Below are 26,415 nucleotides of genomic sequence, written 5' to 3'. Positions count from 1 at the left end.
ACTTAACTCCCCCTTGGGTCGAAAACAATTGGGCAGACTATAAGAAAGTAACGAGCATTAAATGTCAAAATCACTAATTCCATTGAGATTCTCCCATCGGCAATTCGACCACAAATCTTTACATCACACATAAACAACCTTCCCCATCATACACTGAAAATAGACCCCAAAATATGAATATTGATATACATGTACAACTGACCAACACAAAATATCAAACTACTCAGAATTTCATAATTGTTTTTAAAAAGTACATGAACATTTTATTTCTGCTATGACATTAACTATCCACATTCATGAGTATGATCTGATGTGAAGGGATAGACAGTGAAATAATCTCATTTAACCCTAAAATGGCTGGGGGGGGGGGGGTTTCTGCGATCATTCCTCCGCGCGAAATTTTTTGACTGCGCCACTCGCAGAGTTTATACATTTAAGTCTCGCGCATATTTTGAGACCAAATTTACAACGCCCGGGTACGCGGTTCCGAAATTACGCAACATTTTGAAAGTGCATGTCAGACCAAAAATTGTTCCAAAACGTGATTTTGTGTACAAAGTCAATGCAAATTGAGTTTTCTCATCTTATTCATAAAGATTATTTTTACTTCAAACAGCTGAAAGCAATTGATTTTAGCATAATTATGCTTCAAAAAGATTGTGCAATAAATCTGGTGAAAAAAACAAAGAAAAACAAAAGGTTAAAAAACAAAGAAATTAATAAAACAATAAAATACATAAGAAATTGATTTCCAAACCGAAGTTTTTTTCAATTGCCATTGTTAAGAATGCTACAAAGAATATTTTTACCACAAATAAGCATTCTAGGAGCTTTATTTAGTGAATTAGAGCAAAAAGTATGATTTATGCATAAATTAGCATAATTAATTCATATAAAATAAAATCTCATTATTTTGGAAAATTTTACCATACAGCCTTGTAGATTACATCGCACACTACCAGCGTGCAAATTTTTGCGGCACTCGCGCGATCGGCGGCCGAGATCTCAGGGGGGGGTTAAATCAACCCCCCCCCCCCCCCCCCCCCCGGCCACAGAACAGCCAAAAAAGCCCGGCCTAGTTAGGGTTAATACATGTATGATACTTGAAACTCAGTTCAAGAAAAGTAAACTGAACATGATAAAGGAACATACATCTACATGTGACTTGGCTTGATACATCCATGTATTTCCTCCCATAAGGGGATTAACTTTCATACATTCAAACGTATTTTCTATTCCTGTAATTCCAAAGTTATCAATAATTTAGAATGAAAAATAAAATGCATGGCAGGGAGACGTCAATATACATGTACACCAATTGCTTAAGGAGTTCTGTGACAATCATTATTCGACATAATTCAAGAATTACATCATTCAGCCAGAATTATATAACTTTACACTAATTACCAAATTGGAAGATCAAAGCCTGATAACCAAAGTGGCAATTTTACTAAGGTGTGGTATAAGAGTACATATAAAATTCAATTGTCTAGATGTTTCTGTCATAATTCAAAGCAATGGTCATTTTCATTCAGTTTGAGCTTTTTACTGCTTTGCTATAAAGGTGATGGCAGATTGTGCAATTACTGTGCCTTTTCTGAATATAGCAGCATACAGAAGAACCACGTTTCCAAGAAAGGAAGTATGTCTTTATATGCCTTTCAAACAGAGGATCATGGGTTCAACTCCCAGCAAGATATTCATCAACATTGTCCTGCTCTCGACCCAGGTGAGGCTATATATATATATATATATATATATATATATATATGAATCATAAAATTGATCTTCATACATATTCATGATTGTACTTTCTTCTGGACTAAGCCTAAGGCACATAAAACCCAGACAAAAATTTGTTTTGACATGCTATACTTCCCTCAATCGAGCCCAAGTATGTAGGTTTTATTTTCAGTGAATGTTGGTTTAAATGAATTTAATAAAAAATAATAGACACTTCTTCCTATTAAAATGTTTTTTATTGATAAGTTTCTTTGTTTTGTTTCGAGTTACCAAACATAATGAAACCAAAATCATCACCCTAAAATACTTTTTTTTTCAATAACCTTAAAATACTTCTTTTTCTTCTTTATTATAAACGCAACAAGTGGAACACCTCTGGCTGTCTCGCCTGCATTACGTGATTCGATATAGCAGCAGTGCCGACTTTTAAAACAGCTATTAAATAATTATTCACAAAAGAAAACACTCATATGATAATAAAATACTATGTCCATTGACCCAACATGACCTTTGACCATGTGACCTAAGATGTGTGCAAAATAATCATTCGTACTAGACTACCCTTGTTTCATGAACTACATGTGTAGATCCATAAACTTTCTAAGTTATGATGCCAATTCAACAAATACCCCTAACATGGCCAAAGTTCATTGACTTTAAATGACCTTTGATCTTGGTCATGTGACCTGAAACATGCACAGGATATTCAGGGGTACATGGTTACTCTATGTCCAAGTTTCATGATCTAGATCTATAAACTTTAAAAGTTATGATGACAAGTCCACAAATACCCCCAACATTATCAGTTTGTTGACCCTAAATGACCTTTGACCTTAGTCATGTGACCTGAAACTCACACAGGATCTTCAGGGATACTTAATTGCTCTTATGTCTAAGTTTCATGCACTATATCCATAAAATATAAAAGTTATGACAATTCCACAAATACCCCCAACATGGTCAAAATTCATTGACCCCAAGTGACCTTTGACCTTAGTCATCGACCTGAAACAGGATGTTCAGTGATACTTGATTAACCTTATGTCCAAGTTTCATGAACTAGGTCCTAATACTTTCTAAGTTAAGACGACATTTCAAAAACTTAACCTTGGTTAAGATTTCGATAATGATTCCCCCAACATGGTCCAAGTTCATTGACCCTAAATGACCTTTGACCTTGGTCATGTGATCCGAAAATCAGGCAAGATGTTCAGTAATAAGTTTCATGAACTAGGTCCACATACTTTTATGATGAAATTTCAAAAACTTAACCTTGGTTAAGATTTCAATGTTGACGACGCCGCCGCCGCCGCCGTAAAAGCGGCACCTATAGTCTCGCTCTGCTATGCAGGCGAGACAAAATGTGATACATTTTACAAATCTCAAGTATGAACTTTGCAGAATATTAACCAAGTTCATATATTAATGTCATGCATCGATTCTTGATTTCAAGAACTCCATAGGAAATTGATATCAGACTATTCAAAAGCATCAGTGTGTATACGTTTCGGCATATGCTTTACCTGGACTTCTGCCTGAAAAGAAGACTACACATTCATGTGAATGTGAAACAACTATAATGAACATACAGGAGGGTGAACACATAGCCAAAAATATTGCAAAAAATGGATTTAAATGAAATAAATGAACATAAGATAAAAGGAAGAAAATCACAGATTGCAGTGAACTAAAGGGATAGCTTCAGAATTTACATGAACAGTGCTCATTGCACAAACCAAAGTCACCATAATAATTATAAAACATTGTATGATGTAAAGCGAAATATATCAGGATCATCATTGCAAAAAGAAAACAAGAACCAACATGATTTGATTCAAATGACATTGAAAAAAATGGAAATAGATAGTAATATTACTATAAATCTTGTGTGTTCATTACTTATCAATATCTAAACTACATATACTTCTACTATAATATACAATGAAAAAGTTCATCCACTTAATCACATTTTCAGTCTTGAATAAGCAACTACTTTGCATACTCACATCAGACTTTACAACCAATATCAGGTTGCTGTTGCATAAAGTTATTGTGTTAACTCCGCATTCCATCGGTAATTTCCATGGAATCCATGGTTTTGAATGGCTGCTGAGCCCCGTTACTATGGTAATTACAATCGATGGCAAAGTTACTGTAATGGCAACTGCTGTACTAAACTCGCAGACTTCGCCCATCTCTAGATGAAGTTGCTGGCATATACCTCTAACAACAGATTGTTGTATTTTGTATTTTTCACACTCATGAATGAGTTTTGTGAAACTTGGACCCTATGATGTTAACACCAGTACTCCTCTGTAACTTTATGACGGCGAAAGAATTATCCAATTTTCATTCCAATAGAATTGTAGCAATAATCGTTTTAGGACCAGTTCTAAAATTATTAATATCCCTATACATGTATAATGAAAAACTTATTCATTTGAATTTTATGTTAGAAAACCATATTTTAAATTGTCACTATCTGCTAAATATCTATCCTATGCTGCCAAGGGAGTGTTTCTAGTGTTACAATCACAAGGACCAAGTTTCACAACACCACCATTCATTCGTGAGAAAAATACTATATAATTTTTATAGGGGTGTGAATAATTTTGTTGTTAAATGTATGTATTCTATTTTGGAAGTATGCCATTATCTTGCATATAATGCTGTAGAATACACACACTGTTTTTGTTTGTGTTTTTTTTTTTTTGAGGGGGGTGATTTGGTGAAGTGAATGATGTGATTGAGATATTTATGAATTCATAGACAAAAAGTGGTTGACAATTGGAGCATTGAGGCATTGAAATCCCACCATACGAATAATTTTGGGGACTCACGACACTAGATGTAACGCTCTTCAAGTCAGAATGTGGAAGCAGGAGTGTGATCAAATGTTATACTTCAGTCTTTCATTCGCACTCCTTTATCCCAGGTTCATTGTACAATTGTCATTCATCAGATCTTAATGATTACAATTATAAAATATTGTAAAGAGAAAAAAGAATGATGTTGGATGAGTAAAGAAGTTGGAAAATTATCACAGCTAAAGGATGTTCCTTACAAGATTCTTCAATGAAAATGGGATGGATGCATTTCACAAAACACCCTGCAAGTGATTTTCAATGATACACCTACTCTCAGCCAATCATAAACAATGATTTCAGTAGCTTATAACACTTTGTAAATGAAAATCAATGAAAAGAAACAGCATGAAACATTCCACTGATTGCAGTGTAGTGGTGATCCTTGGAAGGAAACTCCTTTCAACAGTCGTCAATGAGAGGGATAAAAGTTGATGACTGGTAAAGCCGTTATCCCTTGTGATTGGTGTGTGTGTGTTAGCCATCTTGCTTTCATCTAAGCCCAGCTTTCATAATGCCAGTGAGTAGCATCGCAGATATGTGACTGATAGTTTGAACACAGAGGGCAGTCGTCATTTCTTACCTTTAGCTTTTGCTTCTTTTGCTGCAAGAGAGATAGAAATCGGGACATATTATATATTAACAATTTCTGCTCAAGAGCCAGGACAGTTTACTATTTAGAATGTAAACAAATGTCAAGGTAACAAATGTGTCTGATAATTATTTGTATTCTGTAATTATTATTCCGAGCAAAATAATGTGCATCATATCTTGTAAGATTGCATGTGGATACTTGTTAACTGATAAACTGCCTACATCTCAAAACCACGGCTGGTCAGTAGAACTGGTTATTCGTATCAGTCCTAATAGCCAATGTTCATATTAGCTAAAAATACATGACTTGTCATATGACAGATTTCATCCAATCATTTTATTACGATCCTTATCATAGGGATGACAATCCCATAAAATGAATAGCAGTATTTGGGAGATGGAAAAAAAAATTGGGGTGTAAAAAATAATATTTTCAAATTTCTCCATTAGACATGTGTATAATATGATTTTGAGGTATTTTGCAGTATTTTCATTTTAACCCTTATTTAAGGGGGGGAGAGAGGGTGGGTCAATTTGACCCTACCTCAACAAATTTTGTCACTATGCCACTGCGCGAATTTTTTTTTACTGCGCTGCTTGGTGACTTTTTTCTTTCAGTCTTGCGTATCTTTTGAGATCAAATTTGCAACGTCTGGGTACACGGTTCCAAAATTAGGCAACATGTAAGTGCATGCCAGACCAAAAATTGCTCAAAAACTTGATTTAGCGTACAAAGTCAATGCAAATTGTGTTTGTAAACCAAATATCATTTTATGTATGATTATTTTTACTTTTGTTGGTTTAAATGGATTTATTTTATGCTTTTTATGATCACAATATGATCCTAGAGGAAGTTCATAAAAAACAATAAAATACATAGGAAATTTATTATGCTTTAGCAATTTTTTTTGGTAGATATTTGTTAGAAATGTAAGAATTGATAGTCATGAAAAATTAGCATTCTACTAGCTATATAAAGTGAGTTAAAGGCAAAAACATGCACAAAACACAAAATTTATGGCAAATTTCATACGCTTATTTGCATAATTGATTTATTTCAAAATATAGGTACACAATCAATTTTCTGAAAATGTTACTATACAGTTTCCTAGTTTACTTCTATGCACATGCAAACATTTGCGGCGATCACGCAATCAGTGGCCGAGATCTGAAGGGGGGTAAAATTGAACCCCCCCCCCTCCCCGGGTATATCCTGGTCTGAAATAGCCAAGTTAAATTATCAAAGAAGAATAAAATACTGCAAAAACAGTAACATTAGGAATCTCTCTATCACCTTTTATAAATAATTACCTTTTGCTTCTAACTCTTTTCTCCTTTGTGCTTCTTCTCTCTGCTTCCTGACGATGGCTAACCTGGCTAAGTCTGCTCTGGCTTCATCTGTCTTACCCGCAAGATGAGCTTTCATGTAACGCTCCTTTGCTTGTTGTTTCTCTATCTCTTCCCTGCAAACAGGGCAACAAAAAACAAACAATTCATTCAGAATTGAGTTAGCAATAATATAGCCATATCGATCTTTTTATCTCCCATCGAAGTCTATAAGTCATTAGCCTAGCTTTCAACTTAGGCCCCTCTATACTTCACTTGATTGGTTTTATTATTGTATATTTCATTTTGTCTCAAGTAACTATATTGTTGCAATATGTTGCATAATTTATCATGGAACCTTTTGGCCCAAATTCACAAAGGTGGTTTTGAAAACCACCGGCTGTACCCATGGTTTATGTAGATTTCCTGCATAAATTATGCTTAATTATCGCGTATAATAAGAAATGGCCAATGCTGATGCACGCTTTTCTCTGTGCGCCTAATTGCCGCCTTTTGCCATGGTTAAGTACGCTATTTTATTCATGAGTCCACTGTCTGAAGAGTGTACTCATTAATTCTAAACAATGGACTCATTAATAAAATAGCGTACTCAACCATGGCAACAGGCGTCAATTTGGCGCACTGTGACAAAAGCGCGCATCAGTATTGGACACTTTTTACATACACGGTAAATAAGTGTAATTTATACTAGAAATCTGCATAAACCATAGGTTCAACCGATGGTTTTAAAAACCACCTTTGTGAATTCGGGCCTTAAAGTTCTATATGTATTTCATTTTCTCATGATATTTCTATTCATGTTTTATAATCAATGTAAAATGTATGAATGATTTGAAAATTTGAAGGAAAAAAATGAAACTGAAACTGAGTTTGCCAGCACTTCCAGACATAATTGCATGGTAAATAAATGAGCTTGAAAATAAATGCCAGTCATGGTAATAGCAAGCAGCACTATTAAACATTGTATTTAGCATTATATCCCTCTTATGAATATTCATGAGTATTCTAGATAAATGATTGGTCAATTCGCGATCATGTGTATAATTTCAATAGGAAAGCACGTTGCTGCAAATAGCTCCGTATAGTTTTCTTCTAGCTCCGTATATTTTTCGATATACTATCATGGGGAGAACTGCGCTTGCTCATGCTCGATATGTTCCCTCAACGTTGAATTGCGCATGCTCCCCGACTTGACCCAGATCGATCATCCGCAAAAAGTAAATAAAAAAAAGCTCTCGCTCAAAATACCGTACTGACAATCTGAAAAACAGTGTGGAATTGGGTCTAGATTACAATGCAAAAAATATAATTCCAACGGCCATTATACAGGATCATTTAATTTGGAATAAACATAAGGTGAGTCAAGATCTGATACTAATTTTTAGAGCATACATTTAACTGCACGTATTTATTTACATTTTGAGTGCCACTGGCACTGCAGCAAAGGTCAACGCATCGCAGCGGACCTCTCATTAAGTGCAGTCGGGTAGAAGCCGCGCGCAGCCTACCCAGGAACTGTCTAGCATTAGCTCGACAGGCTTACGGAGTAGGACTAGATCTGGCAACGTTAGATTTGGTCGAGATTGGTTAATCATCAGCAAGGACTAGGTCCACACGTTAAAGAGGGATATAAAACAAATATATCAGGCGTTTCTGTCGGAAGCATAGTGGGAATTATTAATCCTCGGTTGGACTGGCAATGTAACTATTTTTCGCCCCTCGGGAAAAATAGTAATTGCCAGTCCAACCTCGGATAAATAATTCCCAGTATACTTTCTCAAAGCCCGATATATTTGTATACTATATTAATATGGCATGTTATCATTATTAAAACTATGTCAAACCTTTCTCTTCTTGAAAGTTGAGTTGGTCCCTTGTCAACATCTACGTTAGAGGCTTTCTGCATCTTCTGTACTCTCCTGTTAGGATTCTCTATTTCTATGAGGCCCTCCACTCCTTTTGCTTTCTGCACAAGGATATCAAGAGCTTTGCATTAGGTTCATAATGATTTGTACAGTATGAATAAACATAACTTTTTATCCACTGTCTAATGTGTCCAGTTATATTGAAAGCCCAAGGCATATTGAAAGAGGGCATGGGGGGGGGGGGGGGATGAGAATAAAAAACACCTGTTATCGAAACACACTGAAATAAATGCTATTTGAAAATTCACTTGAGGCATGGAGACTTTTCATTATTAGATTTTTAGATTAAGCGATTAAGTTTGACTTAAATAAGACTTGCTGAAGTCATGCCTAAAATCCTGACATGCACATGATTTGACCAATGCGTTGATGTTTTTTTATACCGCGCCCAACAGGGAATTTAATTGCAAAGATTTGCTCTCAGCCAATCAGATGTAGGGATTTCCAGTAGCTTACAACAACAGGGGGGGTGTTTCACAAAGATTTAAGTATGACTTAGAGTCGCACTTAATTGCCGTTTCAACTGAATAAAAAGCATAACCGCCGCATTGGTCAGATCATGCAAAGAGGACGCGCACTGCTGCGTATTGATCAATTAGATTGCGCGTTGCATTTCAGATACTCGTTGGCATTTAGGTGCGATTTAAGTCATACTTAAATCTTTGTGAAACACCCCCCCCCCCCCCCCCCCGGCTGTTGAAAATCACTGACAGAAGTCTTTGTGAAATGCTCCCCTGATGTACACTTACCGTCTCTTCCTCCTCACTGCTCTCATCTTCTGAGTCAGAGGGGGGCATCTCTCCTGCTCGAGCTTGCGGATTGGAAAAACTGTCGTCATCTTCATCTCCCTTTGACTGAAGCCATACACAAAAGAAAGATAGAGAAAGAGGGGAGAGAGAGAAAAGGAAAGACAGACAGAGAGACAGAGAAAGAGGAAGATAGATAGATAAAGAGAGGTAGAGAGACAGACAGAGAAGAAAGGAGAGAGAGAGAAAGAGGAAGATAGGCAGATAAAAAGAGGTAGAGAGACAGACAGAGAAGAAAGGTGTGAGAGAGATAGAAACAGAGAGAGAGAGAGAGAAATATATTGTTATGAGATGAACACAACATTATCAGGCTCTCTTATTTATTTGTGTGAATTATAAATGAAAATACAAATAAAAGGCTTGATTTATTTTCCAGCACAATTCAATCACAACATATATATGTCAATTAAGAATATTTAAAGACTGCAAGAGAACGTACAAAGACATAAATGTTTATCGTGTGTATTCATTGTACTTTATTTTTTTATCATTTTTTATCCTGCTCTAATTACAATGTAAAATTTCAGATGCAAAAAATCCCTTTACATGTAAATCCATCATATCCTTATCTATTGTCCATTTTTCCTTGAAAGCATTGATTATTTGGAAACTACCAAGGGAATAAGGAATATTCCCTTCATTCTCAACTCTGAAAGATTGATTTCTGGAAATTTATAACACCAATGTGTACATTCTGGTGAAGCCAACACAAATCGGTCATTCTTATCTATAGGATACAAAACACATTTTATGCCAAATGATAGCTTATCCAAGAATATAAAACCAAATAGAATCACTAATTTGAAACCTAAACATTCTTTTTGGCTTCTTTAGTACCGGTGGGTAAGCTCTGTTGGTAGAGCGTCCGTCTCACAACCGGGAAGTCGGGAGTTCAAGCCCACAATACCCTACACTTCATCAAGATATAACTGCCGCTATTGTATTTATATTTACTTTAAAGATAGAAAACACTAATTCAATTTTGGAGACCCCCTTGAAATTTACAGAAATCCAACAGTATATTGATCACGTAAGGTTTAACATGTCTTTCAGAGGATGAAATACAGTACATGACAGACACGAGTGACTTCACCCTCAGGACAGTCCAAACTGCCCCTAAAATTCCCCCAAAATGCATGCCTTGGGCAGACCTGCCAACCTCTGGGAATGAAAAATTATATTCTATGATAAAAAAGTGAATTTTTCCACAAAAAAGTGTATTTCATAATAAAATGCGTGGCGCACTCGCTCATCGCGGCAATCAAGCTGCATTCTAGCTAAAATGTGCACTGCTCTTGCAGATGAAAAAAAAAAAACATTTACACATGTGTATATCTCACCCTGGTTTTAACAAAATGATTGAAAAAAAAAACAAGTTACCTGAAATTACATTGATCTAATAACTATATTAAAGTTTTATGAAGAGACATATAGAGATGATTTTTGTCAATAAATTACGATTTTGTAAAAAAAAATAAATAAAAAAACGCCAAAAACGTACTGGTTGGCAGGTCTGCTTGGGGCAACCACTCTTTCTAGAGTCGCCTCAAGATCTGTTACCAACAATAATCAAGATCATTTTGAAAATCAATATTCTAATATATGGCAGAATAATGATATTAGCATTTAGTGCATAATTTGTTGTTAGCCCTAAAAAAGTAGCCCTTAAAATTAACATTAAAATGGCCCCCAAATTATGCAATCACCCTAATGTGGAAAAAGATACCCCCTTGAAAATTCAAATCATTACCTATCCTGATATATTTAACAAGAAGCATGTGATATTCAGTTTGCCTGTAAAAATAATATAGCAGTAAATATTATATTTACCTTTGCTCTGGTTCCTTCTGCCTTCATCTGCGCATCTACTTCTTCCGGTGATGTAAATTTACGGGCACGACCTTTGTGCTGGGGTTTTGACCTTCCTCCGCCACCTCCACCTGCACCAATGAAACGTAATCCACAAACGTTAAACAAACAACGGTCAAAATACTTTTCTGGTTTCCAATCACGTCTCAAAAGTAAGAATCTAATGTAGTATTGCAATAAATTAATTCTGGCAACTGGATCATTGCAATGCCTCCATCATCATCATCATCACCATCCTCAATAAATGTGCACATAGAGTCGGCTTCTCAAATTGCATCATGTTACATGTAGGAGATTTTGCTCTTTTTTTTTTAAATATTGTGGGATTCTGTTCAGAACAACAAGCATAGAGGAGCTGTAAAACATTACATGCAGATTCCAGAAGTCACAGATATTCATGCCATGAGACGATATCCAGTGCAATTTATGTATGGACATTGGACCGAGTTTTCCACTCAGTTTCAGCCTATTGACATTGCATTGTGAAATTGCTTTTTATGACAATATAAACCTAGATGGTGACGATGTTATTTAAGTTCTGATAAAATATATTAAAGCTTGAATTTTATCCTTCTTGATACTTGTAAAGAATTGCATACAATGCTACATACATATTTAACACTCAGCTGCTCATCCCTCCTAAAAAAATTGTAATCAAATGCCCAGGGTCTCTAAAATCAAATGCTTCATATTATACATGTATAACAAATTGTTGAAACAATGAAATACATAAGGAATTGGTGAAACAATCAAATACATCAGAAATTACTATTCAGATGTACGCTTTCAGAGGCGCAGATATTTTTTGACGTCTTGCAAGGTTGTTTCAAAGAGACAAAATATTAAAGCTGATTTTTAACGTGCATGCCTATGAAAACCATCCAATATTGAAAATATTGGACGAAATTAATATTTTTCCCCGCCCACAAGATTATCATTGGTTGATAAATTATTGTGCCCATGAAGCTATTGTTACGTCACAATGTAATTGCATTGCATATTAGTTGCCAGGTGTGGTAAAGGAGCGTCAATCTATTAAATTAAAATGCGCTTGCACTATACGCTAGCGCTAGTGCATCTTTACTTTATTACAGAGATTTCCTTTTTTTAATGACAATACTCAGGCGCCATGCTCATGATTTACAGGATTGCCATAAATGATAGCTACTAAAAACAATTTTGTTTGCTTCTTTACTTTATGTTTAGCTTTGTGGGGGTATCTAAATAATAATAAGAATATTGGATGACCAATTTTCGTGGGATGCGTAGAAATATTGTTACTTGCTGAAGAACAATATTGGATTTGTCTCCGACACATCCAATATTGTTCTTCAGCTCGTACAATATTTTTTCGCATCCCACTCATAGCCATCCAATATTCCCTAAATAGCACACTTGTATTTTTATATGGTCATACAAAGTACAAAAGGAATGATAATTTTCTTATGTCAAAAAAGACCCCGTACATATATGTATACAATACTAAAGTTGACAAAAAAGCTTGTAATTTATATTTTTTTAAACAAAGAAATACATTAGAAATTACAAAAACAATACTTTAAACAAATTCATTAAGAAAATTATCTACATGAAGCTGTTTTGATGCCGACTAAATCATATAAATTATCTATCATGATTCATGATCACCTTCATTTGGCAAAAAAAGAGGCAATTGTTATTTTGCGTAATTTGCATAATTAATTAGAATTAATTAGAAGAAATTATTGTACACATGCATATATAATATCAAGAAGAAAAATTACAAAGTGACATGATTACACATCAATTGAGCTTTCTTTCACCTTTCCATTGATACCTAAATTACTTCAAAGGGCTCACAAACAAAGAAGTTAACGTTAGAGCCTGTTGAAGACTTCAAAATGGTAACAAAAGTCGGTTATGTATTCCATTGACTTTACATTATTAAGACAATGGCCACAAATTTGGATGAACATGCGCGACTTTATAAACTGAAATAACTTTATAATTCCTTGATGAAAATTAGAGATCTTGGTATCATTTGAAAGAACTTTTTAAGAGCTTTCAAATGACACTATTTGATGATTTCCATTTTTTCGGTCACATACCTAATGTTAACTTTAGAATGACTGAGAGTGGTTCATTGTCATTGATTATGAGCCAGTTAGTATAATAATTAATACTAACCTCGCAATACGTGTGAGTGATTATGAGCATGAGTGGAACGAGGCGAGACATTAATTGTATCACATAGATCTATAACTGATTCATGACTAGACCACTCCTAGTACCAATGAGGTCCAAACATTAACATGTATGGACCTCATAGGCGACATTACCCAAATTATGGGTTGGACAATGCTGTTCTGATTTCCAACCCAAGACTTTGGTAAATGTACACCTTAATACAAGTTAGAGTTATCCGATATACCTTTCATTCGGTCGGGAAACATTTATTTAGTTGTAAAAATAGTTGAAATTAAAATCGATTATTGTTAAACTTACATTTCAGGCCCTTTTTGTTGATTTTCGGTGAGCGTTCCACACAGTTGCGACGAGTGATCAACTCCAAAGTGATACGCGTACTGGTCAGCTGATCGGTCAGGTGATCGGTTGGTTATCTTTTTGTCAGACGTTTATAATTTATGTTAAGCGTATCAATCTTCAGTATCTTGATTTCAAAGCATCAGTATTGCAGAGAAGTCATTATTGATTGGAATCAGTGGCGGATCGGGGAGGAGTTGGGGGTGAGCATTTCTGCCCGTTCCCCTTTTGAGATTTATAGTAAACATTTTGGAATTAAATATGTTGTTAATACTAGTTATGTGCCCCCCTCTCTTATGAGAATCACAGCATTATTTGTAATGGAGATATTTCGTTCATATTCTTTTCTCTTTTTTGCCTTTTTTTTGCTTGTCAAATTTTACTGGGAACAAATTAACAATATGACTTTCTATACATCACTTTTAGGGACAAACTTTTTATGGGGGTGGGGGCTTGCCAAATATAACGGTGGAAAAAATTACCTTCTTTTTTAGTGACAACTTCAAAAAAAATTGTCAAATTTTACGCGAGACAAAATGACCTTCGATCACTATTAGTTAAAAACCATTTTCCTTTTTTTTTTTTTTTGGGGGGGGGGGGCTTGCCAAATTTTGCGTGGGACAAAATGACCTTCATTTTAGCCCAGCTAAAGCTCGGGTAATAATAGCAGGGCCCGCTGGGAGAACAGTTATCGGAACTGAAGTGGTTACTCTGGGTAAATATACCTCTATTTGTTATTATTATTATTATTTTTCAGTGACAACCTTTTTTTATTTGCCAAATTTTATGCGAGACAAAATGACCTGCGATCCTTATAATAGTTAGAAACTTTTTAAAAAAATTGGGGGGGGGGGCTTGCCAAATTTTACGCGGGACAAAATGAAATTCATTTTTTTAGTGACAACCTTTTTTTCATTTGTCAAATTTTACGCGAGACAAATTACCTTCGATCATGACTATAGTCCGGTACTATAGTAAAAAACTTTTTTTTTTTGGGGGGTGCCAAATATCACGTGGACAAAAAGACTTTCCCTTTTCTTATTCTATTTTTTTGTGGGGGGGGGGGGGACTGGCCGAATATTACGCGGACAAAATGACTTTCATTTTGAGTGACCATTTTTTTTTAACTTGTCAAACTTAACGCGAGACAAAATGACCGTTTTTTTTTTGTAAGAACCTTTTTTGGGAATTGTCAAATTTTACTTGAGAAAATTCACCCCGAGCCCCCCCCCCCCCCCCATTTTGGAAAATCTTGGATGCGCCTCTAGTTTGAATCATAATGAAGATTAAGATCATGCGTATATATAGCTTAGGCCTACATCCACGGCAGAGGCGTAAGCCGCCGGGGGCATGCAGGCTGGCCCTTGATCCCCAGTGGATTTCACCGGAAAAAAAACGGGATAAGAGTAAAGGAATGAAGGAAGGAAAAGAAAGACAGACAGACAGAAAGAAAGAAAGACAGAAAGAAAGAAAGAAATAGAGAGGGAAAGGGAAGAGAAATAAAAGGCCATAAAAAAGCAAAAGGAAAGAAAAATGCATGCAAGAATTTTATGTCAAAATCTATGATCGCAAAATTGATATTTGTAATAAAAGTGACAAAAGCTTTGCTCGCTCGCCTCTTTATCTGGTAGGCGCGTAGCTAGGGGCGGTGCCCCCCCCCCCCGAAAAGTTCCACCCCCCCAAAAAAAAAGAAGAAGGAGGGAAAAGATAAAAGAAAAAGCAAAATGAGACAAGGGGGGTGTATAACTTAGTTTATAATCATGTGCTTTTCCTTTTTTTTGGGGGGGGGGTCAAAACAATTAACCTTAACGAAATGTTTTTATATAATTAGGTACAATTGCTAAATATCCAGGGGTATCGAGACCCACCTGCTGATATTGCACTGGGGGTACATGATGGAAGGGTTAGGCCCAGTGATGGCCCCCGAATGTTCTCCAACCAAGATAAAAAAGAAATGAAGGGAATTAATGAAAACAAAAGGAAAAGTGTAAGGTAAGATATCTATCTCAAATTTAGATTTGCACGAAAAGGTTTTTTCTCGCTTGCTTCACTCGCTTGGAACATATAAAGCAACTTTATTCCCAAGCGCCATGTAGGCCTACATTGGCCCTCTTTCTTTCTTTTACTCATCACGCTATACTGCCACACAGGGGTTTGCCCTAATGATCGTGGACAATCATAAAAGATATCATTTTCATACCATGTGACTGGGAAATTTTTGGCTCCACCACCCCCCCCCCTCTCGATCCCTGCTTTCGATTTTGACTTGATAGGGGCCTATACCTGATGTAATTTGCTTCCATATAAAATCATAACGGAAAGAACGCCTTGAGTACAGGCCAAACAGCCTAACGACATTGCTGTGTCACGTGACAACTAGTATTAAACGAGGATGTACACAACCCTATGGCGACAAGGTTAGTCGCAAAAGTTGAGCAAGTTCTGGACAAAAAGGCTTCAGTACCCCAAGAAAAAACCAGGCGAGTACTATTTATACATTATTTTCCATAAGTAGTATCTAAGGTCTAATTTAAAAATAGATTTCGTCATGGAGCTCCACGGTAATATCTAGTAATTTAAGTCCAACTTCTGATTCGCGTGCACTCACTTTTTTAACACAGGAATTGATAGGCATGGTGCCTAGAGTGGACTAGACCAAAAGCTTCGGTCTCTGTTATGTTGGTTGTTCCGCTGAACTCCGTTGGCTCCACTCTACCTTGAGCAAAGTTCGTGCAGGCTCCACTCCACTTCACTACCGCTACACTACGCTTCACCTACCCAAACTTCGAGACCATGAACTCGATCGGATATTCCGAGTGACAAAAGGTGGGATTTTATGGGGAGAAAATACAAAATTCATGCAACATCACGATCTTTAAAAACAAGTGCAACTAATATTCTTACTTTACACAAAGTTTCACTTTTTTTCCATGCTTCTATCAGTCTCAAAATTGATGATTTAGAGCCAACATGAAGTTCCTCACACGTATAAATATTAATGCGCATGCGGGAGCACTCCTAGTACCAATGAGGTCCAAACATTAGCATGTATGGACCTCATAGGCGACAATGCGTTAAAAACAGGTTAGAACTTCTAACCGTACTGTTTCCTGCACCCAAGTATGATATTACTCCCAAAATATGAGTTTTGTCCTCGTTTGTTTATCATTTATTAAAAGATTGCCCATTAAATATATTCCTATTCCTAATTTGAATTTAATAAAATAAAGGGAAACTTACATTTGAGTCATTTTTCGATCTTTTTTTGGCAGTCAGTCCGGTCACCGTCGAGTGCGGTCGAAAGCGGTATGAAGCTGATTTTCAGATCACGTGATACTTGTGGTCATCACCTGATCAATCGACTATCCTTTTTTAAAGACCGCAACAATTATAAATTTTATTATAAAATATATATAGAATAAATTATTGCATAATATTATGTATATTTCTACAATTAAAAAATATTTTGTGATATAAATTTAATATTTGACGTAAAAATCGCTATTGAACAAAATATCTATTAAAAAATAAAAAATCAAACAAAATAAAAAAGCCTTGGACACAGTGCAAAAAACCTAACGATTTGGCCGCGTTGTTAACAACTATCGTAAGGGGCGCTTTATTTATAAATAAAAAAGAATATGCAGCTGTCTATGGCGACGTGGTTTGTCGCGAGATTTGAGACAAATCCGTGGGAATTCTTGAGAAAATACATCAAAAGAACCGGTGAGTACCGATTAAACATTATTAAAGTTGTAAATAGATTATACATACCTTATAGATTTAGTTTTTAAGGTGATATTAGTGCTTAGTTCTAAGCTAGGGAGGCCCAAACGCGCGTGAGCGGAGTCCCACTTTATTAACACGGGTAAGTATTGCGGTGTCGCCTAGAGTGTGCGGGAGGTACCCGGGTCTGGTCCGAGCTCGGACCCTCGCGCGCATGCGATGTTCTGAAATCGGCAGCGAATTATTACGTGTGAGGAACTTCATGTTGGCTCTAAATCATCAATTTTGAGACTGATAGAAGCATGGAAAAAAAGTGAAACTTTGTGTAAAGTAAGAATATTAGTTGTACTTGTTTTTAAAGATTGTGATGTTGCATGAATTTTGTATTTTCTCCCCATAAAATCCCACCTTTTGTCACTCGGAATATCCGATCTAGTTCATGGTCTCGAAGTTCGGGTAGGTGAAGCGTAGTGTAGCGGTAGTGAAGTGGAGTGGAGCCTGCACGAACTTCGCTCGAGGTAGCTCCACTCACCAAATACAGAGACCGAAGTTCTAGCTCGATCAGTACAGGGGCCTCAATGGCCATATGTTTATGTATTAAGTTCAGATAAACAGGGAAGTGAAGTTGCGCGACAGCCGAAGTCACTGTTTTTTCCCTTTTAAGTTTATTTTTCCCCGTTTTGGTGCATTTCAGGCCAAAACAGATTAATAATCTTAGGGTGTCTGGCAAAAAAAATTATTTTTCTTATTTTAAGGAAATATCACATTTTCTTTGTGAATTTGAACTTTTTGAAGAGAAAAAACCTTCAGACTGACAGAAATGTAATATTTTTTGAAAAAATCTAATTATTGGCTGCAAAAAAGAAGATTGAAATTGGGTCAATTTTCAGCATTTCCCTGCCATAGACTGTGTAGTTAAGAAATGGACACACACAAATCCTAATTTTTAGCTTCCGAGAGCTGTTATAAATTTATTATTAATGCCAAAAACTTGTCCAGAAAGTGTCTAATAGGAATTTTTATGCTCTTTCCGATGGTATGATTTTTATAAAGATTTGGAAACCAGATCACAATGAAAAATTGCGTCAAAGTGAAAAAATTTGTGCAAAACGGAAATTTCATTTTCCCATAGAAAACGCATGGGGAAATAACAATCTCAACACACACACAAATAAGGGTTTGCAATTTATCTCTAAATCCTTATTTCAAATAATCCCATAAACTTGTCCTTACTGTCAAAAGAAGCCCCTGAATTTTCTCTTTCCATACATGCCAAACAAAAGTTAATAATCAATTCAGATCACATTTTTTTAGCAGCCTGAATTTCCCAAAAAAAGTGTGCCATATTTTCCCCTAAATCAGCCTGCTTTAAGCTGACACTTTTCAGTGTGGCTTCAGACACCCTAATAATCACTCTAGGCGACACCCCAATACTTACCCGTGCTAATAAACTGGGACTCCACTCACGCGCGTTTGGGCCTCCCTAGCTTAGAACTAAGCACTAATATCACCTTAAAAACTAAATCTACAAGGTATGTATAATCTATTTATAAATTTAATAATGTTTAATCGGTACTCACCGGTTCTTTTGTTGCATTTTCAGACCATTTCTCACAATTCTTCGTAAATATTTGCGGCAAATTTTGTCGCCATAGACAGCTTAGCGTCCATCTTTATTGATAAATGGAGCGCCCTTTACGATAGTTGTTAATGCCGCGGAGAAATCGTTAGGCATTTTGGCCTGTGTTCAAGGCGTTCTTTCTGTTTTATTTTTATATTGAAGATTGTGCATTTGTTGAATAGCGCCGTCTACGTCAGGTATGAGATCGAGTGTATAAATACACTCTTCCAAAATAATTATGATTCCGACCTGGCGCTGTTTAACTTCAATCTCTTTCACCTAAATTAGCGATGAATGCTAGCATTATAAAATATATATTATTAACGTCTGACAAAAAGAATAACCAACCGATCAGCTGACGAGAACGCGAATCACGTGATCTTCATATATCAGCTTCGATCGCGAGTCAGAAGAGAGGAGCAGTTGCCCAGAAAATCAGGAAAAAGCCGTGAAAATGTAAGTTCCCCTTCATTTCTTTCAATTTTTTTTATTGCTAACAATGTATTCAATTAGTGAGATCGAAATGTAATGATTAGAGTGTACGATAGCTTGTAGTTTTGATAAAATACAAAAATAATCATCTTCACAAAGATTTCTGACACAAAATACTACTGATGTCGCCTATGAGGTCCATACATGTAATGTTGGACCTCATTGGTACTAGGAGTGCTAATAATCTTTATTTTGGTACAGTTCTTTTTATATATTTTTATGAAATAAAGACAGAAATCGATGAGCCCCGTCGGGGGAATTTGCATTATTAACCCCCTAATGGTGGCTGCACGATAGCGAGCCGTCTGTGTACGAGAGAAATTTTAAAAAAATATTATAAAATGTTGAAAAACTCCTCGAAACAGACGGCTGCCAGCTGTCTAATTCATGACATTGTCATTGAATTCTAAAGGTAACTTTAACTAAGCGTAAGCCTCCAAATGTCTTATGATAATCTTTAATTCAAAACCACCCTGTCACTTTTTTCTAGTTTTAACATAGTCATAGACATACCGTACATAGTTTTAGAACTAAGTAAGACTAAGTCATTAGACGATGTTGCTGCACAACATAAATAAGAACGAATGGGACCACAGTTTCATGAGTGACGGGCATGACAATTGACAGACAAACAAGGCAAAGCAAGCCAAGGATGGCACGTGTTTCACAGAGCAAATACAACCACATTTCCACAATACTCGCCTCTTTTCGGCATCTTGATAGTGAAGATGAATAATCCACTACTTGAATGATCTGACCGAAATTCTGATTTCTGGTATTCTGACTCTGTATTTCACACTCAAAATCAAAGATAAAGTTTCCTTCTGTTGCCCTTTTTACGTGTGTCGCAAGAGTGCCGGATAGTTACGGCGTAATCGATCGAATGCGGCTGCCGGCTATAGTATCCGACCAATATCCGGATGCTATACAGCAAACCACCGCCCCACCCCTAACCCCCCCCCCCCCGGAAAAAGCAGGAAAGAAAAAGCAGAAAAGAAAGAAAAGGAAAGGGAAGGGAATAGGGTGAAGACATGATTGATATAGTTTGTTGAATATATATATATGTCAAAATTAATCGAATCAAGGATTTTTTAAGAATAATTAAACTATAGGCCCTATATAGGCCTATTATTTCCCATACCTGGCCCCCCACGGGGGGGGGGGGGGGCAGTCAAATATATTGCTGTACACACGCGTGACCAAAAACGCGATTTCAGTTATGGACGCGGTTCGCACGTGGACTCGTTAAGGGTATCAAAAACACTGATTTTCAAGAAAAAAGGGTGCATGCAGGTTTGAGCGAAAGGCTAGTCAATGGTCAATCGCGGGGTCAAACGTATTTAGGGTATGTTTTTTCCCCAAAACTTTTTTTTTAAGACTAGCCAAACATGTTTAGGCCGTATGTTTTTTTTCCCAAGCTTTTTCCCCCGAGGTCATAGTTTTGCGACAATTACTTGTTTAGGGGCCAAAATGTGTAAATAAAGCCTGCGAAATTAAAACTTGTTTAGAGGGTCATTTTGCACACAGAGAAAAACTTGTTTAGTTTTTTTTTTTTTATTCCTTGGTCACGCGTGTGTACAGCAATATATTTGACTGGCCCCCCCAGGCCCGGTCCCTCAGAATTTTGGTTTCACCGTGCCACTGACACCTATATGCTATGTCATCCACAAAAGCATGTTTTAAAAAGGGTTGTTTTCATGGCCATGCGATGTTGCAGTGAAATAAAAATGAAAAGTATAGCATTTGCGTGGACCAGGTGGCCAGGGTTAATTAGGCCCCCTATATTTCACCCTATCATGAAAAATAGAATTTTTAAGCTGAGGCAAGCAAGGAGCTCCTTGAGGCATAATATAAGGTGAAATCTTGTAGGATAGGCTCTGAGGCCACTATGGGATCGAAGGATATTATATATATAGGCACGCGCCTATATACTTCTGTTTGAGACCAATAGCCCCCAACTCCCTCCCCCCCACCACCCCATCCCCCTTTAAGAAAACTTTCCCACGGAGACTTACCCTCTAGCTTTGACACAGATGTCTACACGGTGACACATTTGCTCCTGCGACAATAAATTACTCCAGGCTTCCGTCTAGGATGTAGGGTTGGGGTACCTAGGGTTTTATGTTAGGTTTAGGGTAGGGTATAGTGTTTAACCCAGGGTTGAAGTTGGTCATTCGATTAGTGTGTGGAATTTAGAGCAGAGACATTGTCGCCAGAGCAAATGTCATGGAACCATCTACATAAGATTACCTTCATCATGGACCCCCCCCCCCCACATTTGATGAAAGTTTCAGATTCAAAGGTTGGCAAGCAAGAGACGGAATGGCCCATCTCCTCCTCATGTCATCTACTCCCCTGCTTTGTAATCAAGTTTCTTGCTCGTAAATATAGACATTAAATTTGACTCCGATCCGTGCCTTTTATAATCTCTAGTCCTAATCCTTAAATGATTTGTTTCATTTTCAATCGTCATCATCAGCATAAATCAATCATTATCAGCAGCATAAGCAGTAGCAGCAGGAGCACTGCAGCAGCATCATCATCAGCATTGTCACCATCACCACCATCATTATCATCATCATCATCATCATCATCATTATCATCATCATTTATCATTATCACCATCATCATCACCATCACCATCATCATCATCACCATCATCATTATCATCATCATCATCACCATCAGCATCATTCATAATCATCACTATCATCATCATCATCATCACCATCATCATCATCATCCCCATCACCATCATCATCACCACCATCATCATCATCTGCTGTTATGATCATCAGCATCCATAATCATTATTCAGATATTTTATCCTCCCTCATCATTATCATCATCCTTATTATCATCCCTCATAATGATCATAATCACCAGCATCATCACCATCCTTCATTATCATTTTTATCATCCTCATTCCTTCTTTATAACTATTATCATCCGATTGTTATTATCAACCATTACCAGCATCAGCGTCATACTTCATCATCCATCATCAGCATCCTCGTTGGCATCCTTTATCATTCCCATTATTCAGCATCACACTGCAATTAACATTGTCATCTTTTGTCATTTCTCATCATCATCAGCATCATAATCATCATCATCGTTCACATCCTTTATCACCACCATCATCTATCATCATCATCATCACCATCATCATTATCCATCATCATTATCCATCATCATCCATCATCATCACCATCATCATCACCGTCATCATCATCCATCATCATCATCACCATCAACACCATCATCATCACCATCATCATTATCATCATCATCACCATCATCATCATCAACACCATCATCATCACTATATATCATCATCATCATCATCACCATCATCATCATCCTCCCCCTGACCTTGCTCCTCATCTTCATCATCATTCTTCCTTCAGGTGCTCATAATGCATGTTTTGTGTGTATTTTATCTCAAATCTCACATAAAAATTTCAGCAACACAGTCAAAAGTCCAATAAATCCAGGGGTTACCTAAAATCTAATAAAAACTGGAAAATTCATCAAAATTGAATCATAAAATTTTTTAAGTTTTTGCTTATTTCACATAAAAGATACAGACACAGGTTCAACTAGGGCAAATCTACATTTTTATGGAGGATTCAAACTTTGTTTTACATTAAATGAAGGAGGGGGAGATGTTTCATATCATATGATAGTGTTTGGTACTGGCCAGGTTGTGCATATAACTTTTAAGCAAAAAAGTTTAATGTCTTTTTTACATCCAGTTTTGATGAAATTTTAGAGTTGTGCTTGTTTTATTTTTATTTTTTTATTCAAACTAACCTTTTGTTGGGGGAAGATTTCCTCTATAACAACACAATGAAAAATGTGTGTAGTTAATTTTGTGATTTTATTCATGTGAAATGTTCAACAATAGTGAAACAGTTTTATAAAAGTATTTCTTTGCATAAAAATACAATTGTTTTTATTTTTCTCTAAAAATTAATTGATTTCATTGATAATAAGCAATCATGCATGACTTGTGAAATGGAAAAGTAAAGAAAAAGAATTCTACATGAATTGAATTTGGAAAATTGTTTAAGCCTTTTTACGTAGAAATTGAAAAAGGTAAGTTATGGCAATAGAACAGACAGAACAGATAACACAGAGTTAAATAAAAGATAATATTGAATTTTCATAAATTTTTAATCAAGGTCTTGAAAGTTTAACACATAACATATCTCTTCGTGCAAAATAACTATAAACGTTATTTGCGTAAAATACCAATCTATCATACTGATCATTAAGACTGCTCAAATACATGTACTGTACCTATTGTTTTGTCCATCATGATAACCTATTGCAAAATTTTGAAAATGAAATGCCATTAAGTGAAAAATTTTATGTGAATAATTAGTTTTGGCACTGACAATCAGTAATAAAGATTTACACAATCAACCATGCCACATGTGTTCACTAGTATCACAATAACTCTCTACCCTTTGCCGTACATAGGACTTTCAAAAGCAATTTATAATATTTGACCTGATTTATTGCTCTCTTCTGCAAACATTCATATCATTGGAATAAAACACTTTTCAAAACATAAACATAATAATTGGTTACAGTTTTGGGCATGAACAAACTACACGTACGGTGCACATAAAGTCAATATAAATCATACATAAAAATTTAATGACTAAAATCCTTTTTTTTATTATTCCTCTAAATCAAGTACAATTTTCCACAATTAGAAAACACATTTTCAAAGACATACAGTATGATTTAATGTATGCATACTTCATTAAAATCATTCCAATTCTCTTTGAAAATACTGAATAGGCAAAAATAACAAAGTACATTTTATACAATCAATAAATTGCTTCATAAATGCTCTCAGGTTGGTGACACATCACAAGACATTTGCTCCTGCGACAATTGCTCCGGTCTTAATATCTCAGAGGGCATGGGGAATAGAATTAGTATTGTAATAGAGTTTGGGGTGTATAAGAATGATGTAAAGATAAGGATTAGGTTTTTTTTTCAGTTTTGGAGCTTACGCTTTATGTTTTGCTCAACGTGCATATTTTCCATCGGAGCAATTGTCACCAGAGCAAATGTCATGGAACCCAAGTCACCCTTTCAAGGTCTATATACAGTTGAGGCCACTGTATACACCCAGGAAATTATAAGAAAAGTTAACACTTGCCAAACATCTTAAAATTTGCTGTATCTTATAAAATATTTGTGCTATCATGACAAATTTGATATCAAACAAATGAGTATGTCATGCCCCTCCATCACATTGCTTTGTCATCAGGAGCTGAAAAAAATATTTTTAGCTGTCATTTTCCCCAAAAAATCTTCATATTTTAGACAAATTAGAAATAAAAGCTTGACAAAAACATTTCATATTTGTGCTAGTTTCTTCTCAACACAAACATTTCAGATTACACTTTTTTGTTCAGTGGTGACATATCATGATAGAAAATGTAATATTAATCGTAGATTTGACATTTATATATTTCTATGAAACGATGTTTGAAAATACAATAACAAACAATAGAATACATTTAGCATGATGAATATTACTTTTTTTCTTCAGAAAATTCCATCTGAAATATACCTTAATCCCAACGGCATCCCATTTATGTGAAAGAGCTTAATATGCTCTTTTATTTGATACCAAATTAGTCATGGTTGTATTTATATGTCTGAAAGTATAGTAAATTTTACGATGTTTGGCAAGAGAACAAATTTCACTGAATTCCATTGGTGTATGTAAACTTTTGGCCCCAACTGTACATGTAAGTGAATGACATTACAGACCTACTAATCTAAAAAATTACAAGAAATTTTTAATCTACCATCCCCAATTTTTGTACTCAACACTTAAAAGGAATCTGTATTTAAAATGGTCCAAAATTTTGTCCTAAAAAAAATAAAACTATGGATAATATGGTCTTAAATTTGTGCACTCATGTAATTTTGACTCCTGTACTAAAAATATATCAGTGAGAAAATTTTGCAGCTATGGTCACCAGTCTGCTGCAGAAGGTCAGCTTGCGAAAGTGGTCTAAATGAAAAAGTACCAGTCATGGACAAAACAATATTAAAAGGATACAAAAACAGATTTTTTACTTTCAAGAGTAAAGGTGAAATACAAATTGCCTGAATGTATTAGTTTGTGAATCATATGCTTATCAAGGTCATGAGTGTCATTGATCTCCTTATTGTACAATTATGGGGTTTTTTTGGGGGGGCAGTGCCGATCAAAGCAAGCTGATTTGCATCTTTGGGGCGAGTCAAAATCTGCATCACCATTATCGCAAAGTCGAATGGAAAGAGTAAAGAAGGAAATGGAACAACTACATCACAAATGGAACACTGAAAGTCATTTGAAGAACTTGCAGGCTCTGAAAATGTTGGGGGTGAAAGTTGGCAATCAAGCATTAAATAAGACATTGAAGGTCTACATAAGCATAGCAGGGTTACATTCAAATCACTGGATGTGAATGGATAAATGAAAGGAATAAGATTGTCCAGTGACTCCAGTCATTAAGATGGGATAGGTCCATCCAGAAACAAGCAGAAAGCAGGAAGGAAGGAATAATATGTGTGTGAGAAAGCAGATTGACAAAGATAAATTATCTGTACGAAGACATTCCAATTTCTGATGAAAATATGCGGACACCATCACCCAAAGTCCCAAAGAGGTCTGGGCAAGTAAACCAGTCTTCATCAATCCAAATGCACGTGCAAGTATGTTAAACATGTTTCCAGAAATTGGGAAACAGGTAATGTTGTAACCATTTTTAATTTCAATTCCCGATCTGATCCTTTATCTACACAAATTTTCAATTTTGATGGGTGGGGAAAAAAATCAGAAAAAATCAGAAAGAAAATCATACAAGCATGGTGGCGATGAGCCA

At 35.9% G+C, this 26,415-nt stretch overlaps 1 protein-coding gene across 2 annotated transcripts; it reads right to left on the bottom strand.

Moving 5' to 3' along the window:
• Positions 1-237: 237 nt before the first annotated feature.
• Positions 238-20,387, bottom strand: LOC129270180 (28 kDa heat- and acid-stable phosphoprotein-like). 2 transcript variants are annotated; one of them, XM_064105354.1, is made up of 8 exons: positions 20,213-20,387; positions 11,110-11,219; positions 9,223-9,327; positions 8,393-8,514; positions 6,513-6,664; positions 3,102-5,211; positions 1,093-2,084; positions 238-348 (listed from the first exon to the last, which is right to left on the bottom strand). In XM_064105354.1, the coding sequence occupies exons 1-6, from the start codon at positions 20,223-20,225 to the stop codon at positions 5,180-5,182; spliced, it is 534 nt and encodes a 177-aa protein (XP_063961424.1). In that variant the 5' UTR covers positions 20,226-20,387; the 3' UTR covers positions 238-348; positions 1,093-2,084; positions 3,102-5,179. The 2 variants fall into 2 exon arrangements, with proteins under 2 accessions (XP_063961424.1, XP_063961425.1); XM_064105355.1 differs by having other exon boundaries at positions 1,093-1,392; positions 3,489-5,211; positions 20,213-20,365.
• Positions 20,388-26,415: the final 6,028 nt, after the last annotated feature.

The sequence above is a fragment of the Lytechinus pictus genome, chromosome 10 (assembly GCF_037042905.1).
Source record: "Lytechinus pictus isolate F3 Inbred chromosome 10, Lp3.0, whole genome shotgun sequence".
NCBI classification, from domain to species: Eukaryota; Metazoa; Echinodermata; class Echinoidea; order Temnopleuroida; family Toxopneustidae; genus Lytechinus; species Lytechinus pictus.
Note: the sequence above shows the minus strand (reverse complement) of the source record. Positions and strands in the feature narration are given on the sequence as shown.

Excerpts from the sequence above, each read along its gene's own strand:
- LOC129270180 (XM_064105354.1), bottom strand. Across the intron at positions 8,515-9,222 it reads GCAGTGAGGAGGAAGAGACG|AAAGCAAAAGGAGTGGAGGG; the intron begins GTAAGTGTACAT and ends ATCCTTGTGCAG. Across the intron at positions 5,212-6,512 it reads AAAAGAGTTAGAAGCAAAAG|CAAAAGAAGCAAAAGCTAAA; the intron begins GTAATTATTTAT and ends TCTCTCTTGCAG.